Below are 10,878 nucleotides of genomic sequence, written 5' to 3'. Positions count from 1 at the left end.
TAGACCTGCTTAATGTTCCAGATAAAATATGAAATAGGCTCTGGCACATATTTTAGCATATAATTATTCAATGCCAGAGTTGAGATTCTCAATAATTTTTCTTTGATTGAAGCAATATCACGTCTTGATTCGTTCCTATCTCGATCGATGTGCATTTTGTAAAACAGAATCGCAAATAAATCTGTCATACCTACGGCATGTACATTCTTTAGTTAACTTTTCTAATGACTTTTTTTTTGTTTAAGTATATGACAAAACAACAAAAGTTCAGAAGCGTGTTAAATAAAGACTTTATTATTTTTAATTCTTTTACACGTTAAAAAGAGAAAATATACAAGGACTGCTTAGACATTTTGGAAAGAGACCCAGGCAGGATAGGGCAAGACGGAGTGTATGTTATTTACGCTGACATACGGAGAGAGGTTTATTGTGATATGTCGGCAGATGGAGGAGGATGGACGGTGAGTAGTGTGTTTTATTGTCGATGTTATACATTGCCAACACCAGGAGAGAAGTTTTCTGTTACATGATGACAGATGGAGGGGGTGGACAGTGACATGACGATAGATAAAGGACGATGGACGGTGAGTAGTGTGTTTTATTGTCGATGTTATACATTGCCAACACCAGGAGAGAAGTTTTCTGTTACATGATGACAGATGGAGGGGGTGGACAGTGACATGACGATAGATAAAGGACGATGGACGGTGAGTAGTGTGTTTTATTGTCAATGTTATACACCAAGAACACCAGGAGAGAGGTTTACTGTCACATAACGACAGATGGAGGGGGATAGACGGTGAGTAGTGTGTTTTATTGTCAATGTTATACATTGCCAACACCAGGAGAGAAGTTTTCTGTTACATGATGACAGATGGAGGGGGTGGACAGTGACATGACGATAGATAAAGGACGATGGACGGTGAGTAGTGTGTTTTATTGTCAATGTTATACACAAAGAACACAATGAGAGATTTTAACTCTAACAAAACGACAGATGGAGGGGGATAGACGGTGAGTAGTGTGTACTGTGACAGGTCGACAGATGGAGGAGGGGGGAAGGTGAGTAGTGTGTTTTATTGTCAATGTTATACACTGACAATACCTGGAGAGAAGTCTACTGTGACATGACGACAGATGGAGGAGGATGGACGGTGAGTTGTGTGTTTTTATTGTCAATATTATGCATCGACAAAACCTGGAGAGAGGTCTACTGTGACATGACGACAGATGGAGGGGGATGGGTGGTGAATAGCTTGCTTCATTGTTAATGAACTGAAAATAACTGTTTTTAGAGCACCAGACCGGTGTTTCAGGGGGCCCGGGTTCGAATTCCGGTCTGGTCCGTTGCATTTTTTTCCTCTTCCGTTACAGTAGTTTATCCATTTTTGTATAAATAGCGTTAAATAATGGAAAATACCACCTTCTTATGTTAGTTAGCTGGAATTCTCGTAAAATAACTATTTTAGAAGAAAAAAATCAGATTTGCCTTCAAAGCACCTTATATGTACCAAAGATTATGATGAATTGATCCATGTACATATAATTTTGTTTTGCTCTTGTGTCGATGCGATATTTGTGCAACATTTAAGTACATCATAAATGTCCGTCATGTGATGGAAAAAGTCATGTGACATCATACAATGTAAAAATGCTTTATTATAATACCAGATTAAACTCTTATCACAAGTTAACTGCAAATTCAAACAATGAATACTTATTGAAATAAAAATCTAGCTCATAATAAAATGTATATTTTAACAGGTCGAGACCACTACCTTATATTGAAGGCAATTTCCAACACGTGATGACGTCTTCGTCACACACATTCTCCAATGAAGTGAATGAGTTCTAAAGCATGACAGTCGACTACGTGTTTACGACTCAATGGCGACACGTGTTTTTCGTCGGTTTACTGTACAATATATAACTCGTCACCGGAAAAACTGTAGAGCTTCTTGATCACTTTATAAGACCGAAATTAAAAGATTATATTCAAAAGATATTGCTCCATGCTCACATTTAATATTGGAGTTGTTTTAGGTGATTAATAGTTGCTTCGAATACCGTTCAAACGCTTTGACGTTTGCATGTACATAAAACACTTTCTGATAATATTGAGGGGTTGATTAGATACTGAGTAATAAATGCACACCTTCTCCTGCTGCCGAAAACTGAGGACCTATATACTACCAGCTAAAACTATGTACACGTACATGTATATCACGTGAAAAAAAACCTCAATGTTTTATCGACACGATATATAGCACCTACGTCTCTTTGAACAATGGGTTAGGCCGATGTATTATAAGTTGATATAAGGCTTCATAAAGCTAATTTTGTAAATGTGAGCATAGATATGAAAGTTTATATATCATTTTAGATATTTCTTTCACAAATCTCAAAAAAGAATTGAAAATAAGTTTCCTAGGGACAATTCAAGTTTCTTTTATCTTCAACACAACTGGGTACTTGTAGTAGCCCACAATGCATTGCGGCTCATTCAGCAGTAGGTAAAGTATACAGATAGCTTATTTACATGCAAATTTATTCTGACGTCAGAAAATCTAGTGGTCTCGACCTGTTTAATGCATTTTAAGCCTTCGGACAGCCTTATCATAATTGCGTAGTGTTTTAGATTTTAAATAGTTAACGCATTTTGAATGCAGCTTTTTTTTTGTCATCGAATAGGAATTTGAGAACAATTAATTAATTTTAGATATCCCAATCCCAATGCTAGTTAAAATAACCTTCTTCTGTATGCATGTATTTCCAGTTTCTGATGAATTGAACATAATTCTCTTTAGTTTGATGAAGAAAACAAGAATATGATAAGTTATTTAAAACAGCTTAACGTAAAGCAGATATTCTTCCACTCCAACACTCATCAAACAAACTAATTAATGTAATACTTAATTTTCACTTCTGAGACAAGTACTTATTAATTAATATATGGATGCCGTTTACAGACAATTCAGAAAAGAGACGATGGCGATTTGGATTTTTACAGAACATGGAACGAGTACAAAGAGGGGTTTGGGAATGCCTCTAAAAACTACTGGTTAGGTATGTATAGAGGATATAAATGTTTTCTATTTGGATATGGAAATTATTTCACGAGTGAGACAGGATTTGTTTGATATTTTCAAGAGTGCGGGGCACGAGTAAAAATATAAAAGAAATCCTGTCTCACTCGTGAAATAAATTCCATATCCAAATACAAAACATTGAATTATCTGTTTATTGCGTTTTCGTTGATTTTCCCTTTTCTTCTGTCTTTTTCTAATGTGGCCATAGGCTACCTGATGTCATAGTTGAGCGGTTGAGAGGTCATAGAGATTGAAAACGTTTAAACAAGAATTTCTACTATACATGTTTATTTGGGGGATCTTTGGCAGTTTTATTCCTTGTCAAAAAGGTTTATTTATTTTTAACGGACCAAAGAATATTTTTTACAACATTCTTTGTTACTGGAAGGAAAATCGGGAGTTTTTTCGCTATTTTGATATTTGTCGTACTGTGAAAGGATATCATTTTGATTATTTTTTTTATTTAATGAATATATTACAGTATTTCAATGATAAAATTGTAATAAATGGAACATCTAAACCCCTATGTAAATGCAATCTAAATATATTTCATGTAACAAAAAATATAATAATTATCGTCCAAAGTTCTTTGCGTACAGCCGAGCTTTATGTATAGAAGACTGAAAATAAAACAAAGTTACTGTAGCTTATTAAAACACGAAATGCAACAAACTGACTAGAGCCTATAAAAATACAGAATATTGGGAAAAATTCATAATATTACCAACTTTACGTTTTACGTTACGTTTTACATTTCAACCAATCAACTGCTCCAGGACAATTTTCTACAATTAAGAGGCTCGACACATGGGAAAATTACACAAGCTCCAATAAGAGTAAACTCCTTTATATAGGGAATGATGCAATCCACGCCTTAACAAAGGATAAAGACCAAGAACTCCGAGTTGATCTCCAGAGTTTTAACGAAGAACAGGCCTATGCTGTGTATTCTACATTTTACATCGGAGATGAAGACAGTAAATATAGACTTACAGTATCTGGATACAGCGGAACAGCGGGTGAGTATTATGATCAAGGTATGACAGAGGGTTGAATGTATTGTATAACAAGAGGCCCAGGGGCCACAGCGCTCACCTGAGCACATCAGGCTTGAATTTACTCCACCCCCCCCCCTTCAGGCGTTCATCATTTGAACAAACTTGAATCTACACTACCTGAGGATGATTCCATATAAATATCAAAAATCATAGGTTTGAAGTACTTGAAAAGAAGATTTTAAAAGGTTTCCCTATATATCCCTATGTAAAACTTGGGTCGGCCATTTTGGCCCCACCCTAGCCCCAGGGGTCATGATTTGAACAAACTTGAATTTACACTACCTGAGGATGATTCCACATGAGTTTCATCTTTCCTGGCCCAGTGGTTCTGGAGAAAAAGATTTTTAAAGATTTTTCCTATATATTCCTATGTAAAACTTGGGTCGGCCATTTTGGCCCCACCCTAGCCCCAGGGGTCATGATTTGAACAAACTTGAATCTGCACTACCTGAGGATGATTCCACATGAGTTTCATCTTTCCTGGCCCAGTGGTTCTGGAGAAAAACATTTTTAAAGATTTTTCCTATATATTCCTATGTAAAACTTGGGTCGGCCATTTTGGCCCCACCCTTGCCCCAGGGGTCACGATTTGAACAAACTTGAATCTACACTACCTGAAGATGATTCCACATGAGTTTCATCCTTCCTGTCCAAGTGGTTCTGGAGAAGAAGATTTTTAAAGATTTTTCCTATATATTCCTATGTAAAACTTGGGTCGGCCATTTTGGCCCCACCTTTGCCCCGGGGGGTCATGATTTGAACAAACTTAAATCTGCTCTACCTGAGGATGATTCCACATGAGTTTCATCTTTCCTGGCCCAGTGGTTCTGGAGAAAAAGATTTTTAAAGATTTTTCCTATATATTCTTATGTAAAACTTGGGTCGGCCATTTTGGCCCCACCCTTGCCCCGGGGGTCATGATTTGAACAAACTTGAATCTACACTACCTGAGGATGCCTCCACATAAGTTTCATCTTTCCTGGGCCAGCGGTTCTGGAGAAGAAGATTTTTTTAAAATGCCATAAATTTTTCACAAATTCATAATTATCTCCCCTTGGAAGGGGGCGTGGCCCTTCATTTGAACAAACTTGATTCTTCTTCACCCAAGGATACTTTGTGCCAAGTTTGGTTGAAATTGGCCCAGTGGTTCTTGAGAAGAAGAAGAATATGTGAAAAGTTTACGACAACAACAACGACGACGACGACGACAGACAACGGACAAATTTTGATCAGAAAAGCTCACTTGAGCCTTCGGCTCAGGTGAGCTAATAAAGATAGATGAAGGATGTTAAATGCAGATAGTGCAAAACGTATGTACGTATTGATGCACATAGAGACAGAGGGTATCTATTCTTTTTTTGTCCCCCGCTTGAAAAGTGGGGGATATTAATTTGGGTTTGTCCGTCCGTCCGTCCGTCCGTCCGTCCGTCCGTCCGTCTTTCTGTCTGTCTGTAACGCTTTCGTTTCCACACGATATCTCGAGAACCCTTTGCGCTTTTGCAATGAAATTTAGCATAGCAACTCCCTATGGACTAAAGAAGACCCCTATTGATTTTGAGATCAAAAGGTCAAAGGTCAAGGTCATAAATAAGCAAATTCTGTTTGTTAAAACACTTTCGTTTCCACACGATATGTCTAGAACCATTTGAGCTATTGCAATCAAATTTTACATAACAACTCCCTGTGGCCTAATGAAGACCCCTATTGATTTTGAGGTCAAAAGGTCAAAGTTCAAGGTCGTAAATTTATACATTCTGTCTGTGTGTAACACTATCATTTCCGGGCGATATTTCAAGAAGAGTTTGAGCTTATGCAATGTAATTTTATACCAAAACTCCCTAGAACGTCTCTTGCCCCTCTCAAAGTGCCCCGCCCCGTTTGTTTTATTAGTATTTATAGTATTACATGTCGCTATTTTTAGCGCAGGGGCATGAGGAGAGTTATTGCGTATAAAACAGGTTCTCGGCGGACTTTATGTTCTTATTACATCTATTAGAACTGTTTAATAATGGCTAAATAAATCAAACACCATGGATTGTGTAAAATTTTGAGAATACCGAACATGAATATACACATGTATGTGACTTTAGTTCTGCATATACTTAACACCGGATAAAGCGATTCCGTGGTCTATTGGTTATATCACTCGCTTCACATGCGGGAGATCCCGGGATCGAATCTCGGTCGTACCTGTCTTTTTTTTCTTTTTTTTTAAAATACTTTTTGTCCCCCGCTTGAAAAGTGGGGGATATTAATTTGGGTCTGTCCGTCCGTCCGCCTTTCTGTCTGTCTGTAACGCTTTCGTTTCCACACGATATCTCGAGAACCCTTTGAGCTTTTGCAATGAAATTTAGCATAGCAATTCCCTATGGACTAAAGAAGACCCCTATTGATTTTCAGGTCAAAAGGTCAAAGGTCAAGGTCATAAATAAGCAAATTCTGTCTGTTAAATCACTTTCGTTTCCACACGATATCTCTAGAACTATTTGAGCTTTTGCAATGAAATTTTATATAACAACTCCCTGTGGCCTAATGAAGACCCCTATTGATTTTGAGGTCAAAAGGTCAAAGTTCAAGGTCGTAAATTTATACATTCTGTCTTTGTGTAATACTATTATTTCCGGGCGATATTTCAAGAAGATTTTGAACTTATGCAATGTAATTTTATATCAAAACTCCCTAGGACGTCTCTCGCCCCTCTCAAAGTGCTCCGCCCCGTTTGTTTTATTAGTATTTATAGTATTACATGTCGCTATTTTTAGCGCAAGGGCATGAGGAGAGTTATTGCGTATAAAACAGGTTCTCGGCGGACTTTATGTTCTTATTACATCTATTAGAACTGTTTAAGAAAGGCTAAATAAATCAAACACCATGGATTGTGTAAAATTTTGGGAATACCGAACATGAAAACATGAATATATACATGTATGTGACTTCACTACTGCATATACTTCACGTCATCTATAGCGATTCCGTGGTCAAGTGGTTATGTCTCTCGCTTCAAATGTGAGAGGTCCCGGGATCGAATCTCGGTCGAACCTTTCTTTTTTTTTTTTTTTTACTAAATGATAGTATTCAGCATGTGAAATGAAAAATTTATGAAGTTATAAAATCATCATTACAGTGTGATAAAAATTCCATATAAAAAATCTTCTATACACATAATGAAGAATAAACAATCAAATCTTTATATGCATATTGACATACATGTATTTTATTTGCTTCAGTATACATGTATACATTTAATAATTCTACAAATTCAGTCAGGGGGAGCCGACTTTTTCCCTAAGCGGGGGACACGAATTCTCTGAATTAGCTTGTTTTATTAAATGATAGTATTCAGCATGTGAAATGAAAAATTTATGAGGTTATAAAATCATCATTACAGTGTGATAAATATTCCATATAAAAAGAATCTTCTATACACATAATACAGAATAAGCAATCAAATCTTTATATGCATATTGACATACATGTATTTTATTTGCTTCAGTATACATGTATACATTTAATAACTCTACAAATTCAGTCAGGGGGATCCGACTTTTTCCCTAAGCGGGGGACACGAATTCTCTGAATTAGCTTGTTTAATTAACGAACTTGCATTCTAATTTCCTCAATACATACTAGATACTTAAATCCTTCCCAAGCTATGGGACTTTCAGGCTCACGCAGTATTAGGTGGATGAGAGCTTGTGACCTTTCTGGGATGTTATATTATGATAACCGAAACCCTAATGCAAGTCTTTTCCTATTTTTGGTGCTGTGAATCAATTTAATAAACATAAGTATTTTATGCAAGGACACAACACAGACTTGAACAAGCAATCTCTGAGTGCTTGTTAACATGCCTTGGAGGTAATCCATGCAATCAGATCTTTTTCATTATTATCTTTGATTTTCAATAAATCTAGGATGTCAATGAGCCCAAGATACTACGATATGTTTGCTCACTATTTTTTTTATATAAACAGGAATGAAACCATGACGCTTTCAAATCTCAAGTTTACGTGAAGCTATGTGCCTATTAATAAATAACACTTGATTTTTTTATATGTATTTTTCACATAAAATACTTACTACGACATATCCTAAATTCAATTCTAATTCACTTTAACAAAATAACTTTTTTTTCTAAATTTCTCAGGGATATGTATATCTTCCTCTCAACATTTACAATAATTAGATCGATCCGCCAGTCACCTTAATAAGCCTTTCTCTCAAGATGTTAATTACCAGTTACCAGCCACGACGAGTGTTGAAATTACGAATAGATGCTTTACAGAAAGAGAGATTCTGAGTTTCAAATTAACATAAACACCGTATAAAGATAACATAATATTTATTAGTCAGGTAATTCAATAAGAAATATTAGCTCTGAAGATCTATTTTTAGAATACATACGTGTATACACCAATCATATTCTCAATATTTTTCCATGATGCTAGAAATATCATTGAAATATTTACAGTATCTTAGAAGTGAACAGAGGGTGACTCTTTTTATTGTACGAATTAAATATATATGCCACTTAAGTCTTTTTATTGCATGATATATACAACTTAAGACTTTTTATTGTATTGAATATATTCCATTTAAGATTTTTTATTGTATGATCTATACCACTTAAGACGTTGACAATTATAACTACAGTGGCGGTTATGGTAAATAACTTTTAAATAATCAGCATACTTTAATGTTTCCATACTGTGTTTCAGGTGATAGTTTGGATCGGCACAATGAAAGGAAATTTACAACAAAGGACCAGGACAACGACAGACGTGGTGGTAACTGTGCTGTAGACAGACACGGGGCCTGGTGGTACGACGACTGTTACGACTCAAACCTTAACGGAGAGTATGGACAGTCTGGTGTGTCTGGTTGGATATACCCGGTATGGAGAAAATGGAGAGAAAAAGAAGCATTAAAACAGACTCAGATGATGATCAGACACAAAGACTCAATGTATCTTTTATCCTGAAATATTTATGGAGTTGATAGTCAGGTTTGGTTACAAACAGGAGTTTTATCATCTCTGTATCATTAATTCTGATATATTTCAAATGAAATTAATAGTCAGGTTTGTTACAAGAGTTTAAAATGATTTCCTTCTTTACTCAAAATCATCAATATTTTTAATCAAGGGTATTAAGAATCTACATCTAAATTTCAGAGTAAATTCAGATTAAAAAACTTAAGACCTTTAAAAAGGCAAATGCTTTCATATCTTGCAGTTGTTCCTTTAAATAGTTACATATAACATAGTTAAATAATTACTACGTATAAGTGGAAATTTTAGCAAGACGCAAATTTAGCGATCTGTCATTAAAAACTTGTAATTTATTTTTAGCGAGATGTTATTTTATCCTTTTTAAAATGCACATTAAAGAAGCTATTACAAATAAAACACAATCAATTTTAGCGGTCTTCAATTTTAGCGATCTCGACACCCTCGCTAATACTGCCAAAATTGAATCCTCGCTAAAAATTCTACTTTAACGGTACATTTAATATGTTTGAATTCCAATAGTGATATTATATATTTATCTACTGGCTGTGTGTGGGATATATCTCTAATATTTTTTGATATACGAGGGGTGATCAAAAAGTTCGCGAACTATCTCTATATCTACAAAACCACATGAATGAAATTCGGTACACACTTAGCCATACGTACCACAAGGTCTATAAATAGCAAATGCTGAATAAAGTTTTTCTCCTTGTTTGTGACGTCACAATGTGAAAATGACGTCACTATGTAGGTAACTTGTGACGAAAAATGGTTGTCTCAGTCGAATTCGTTCAACAAATAACTGTATAATTTATTGTATATCTTATCATATAATAATTTGTACAATTTATTAAGATTAATGAGTTCCTATGAATTCAAATATATACATTTGTCGTATCTCTCCATTATATAAACATACAGTGAGAAAATATCTTTAATTCTGTATGAAGTTTGTCAGAGGTCAGAGGTCAATACGTGACCTAATCACACGGCGCAATAATATCTACCGGTACATAAATTATAAAATGACCTGCTCTACTTCACCGTATACAACGGGTAACGCGGGGGAGTCGCTAAAAAGTATGGGGGAGTCGTTTTCAACGTATGGGGGAGTAGATTTTCACCGCTTCGGAGTCAGAGGAGATGTGGGTCACGTCTTTTTTCGGTATATATAAGATGTATTTACAAAAAACAAATATCCCACGGAAGATGGCAATAGTTAAGCTTTATCGTGGTCATTTGTCCGGCTATCATATACGTCTAGTTTTCTCAAACACTTCGAAACTATTTGACAGTTTTCATATTTACGTTGATCGGGTGCTAAAAACATGCATGATTTGCACAATCTACGGCTTGCGTAGGGATTCTCACATTTAAAACAGCGAGTGAAAACGTTTATCTTTTAAATGCAACAACTTAAACTTAACTAGACTTTATAAAAATTGATAATTAAGACATTTTCTCTTTAGACAGTAACGGTTACGTAGGGGGGAGTCGTTAATGGGAAAGCACATCGCAGGGGGAGTCGCAAAATAAAGTCAAATGCATATACTTAAATTGGTGTTGTTTTCATCTCTTTTATACTGCCAATACCTTTTTAGGTCACCTGAGTAAACTCAGGAGACCTATTGCTATCTGTTTTCGTCCGTCGTCGTGCGTTGTCCGTTAACATTTGAACATTTTCAGCTTCTTCTCTGGAACCACTGAACCAAATTAAATC

General features: G+C 35.7%; 1 protein-coding gene across 1 annotated transcript; it reads left to right on the top strand.

The window, feature by feature from the left end:
* Positions 1-659: 659 nt before the first annotated feature.
* Positions 660-9,214, top strand: LOC134266754 (ficolin-1-like). Its single transcript, XM_062748976.1, has 5 exons — positions 660-707; positions 875-922; positions 2,970-3,066; positions 3,944-4,108; positions 8,866-9,214. Exons 1-5 carry the CDS (start codon positions 660-662, stop codon positions 9,126-9,128), a joined length of 621 nt encoding a protein of 206 aa, XP_062604960.1. The 3' UTR covers positions 9,129-9,214.
* The last annotated feature ends 1,664 nt before the right edge of the window (positions 9,215-10,878 follow it).

The sequence above is a fragment of the Saccostrea cucullata genome, unplaced genomic scaffold (genome assembly GCF_032062105.1).
Source record: "Saccostrea cucullata isolate Sc308-1 unplaced genomic scaffold, CSIRO_AGI_Scuc_v1 ctg9087, whole genome shotgun sequence".
NCBI classification, from domain to species: Eukaryota; Metazoa; Mollusca; class Bivalvia; order Ostreida; family Ostreidae; genus Saccostrea; species Saccostrea cuccullata.
The sequence above is the reverse complement of the archived record's forward strand: the minus strand, read 5'-3'. Positions and strand labels throughout refer to the sequence as shown.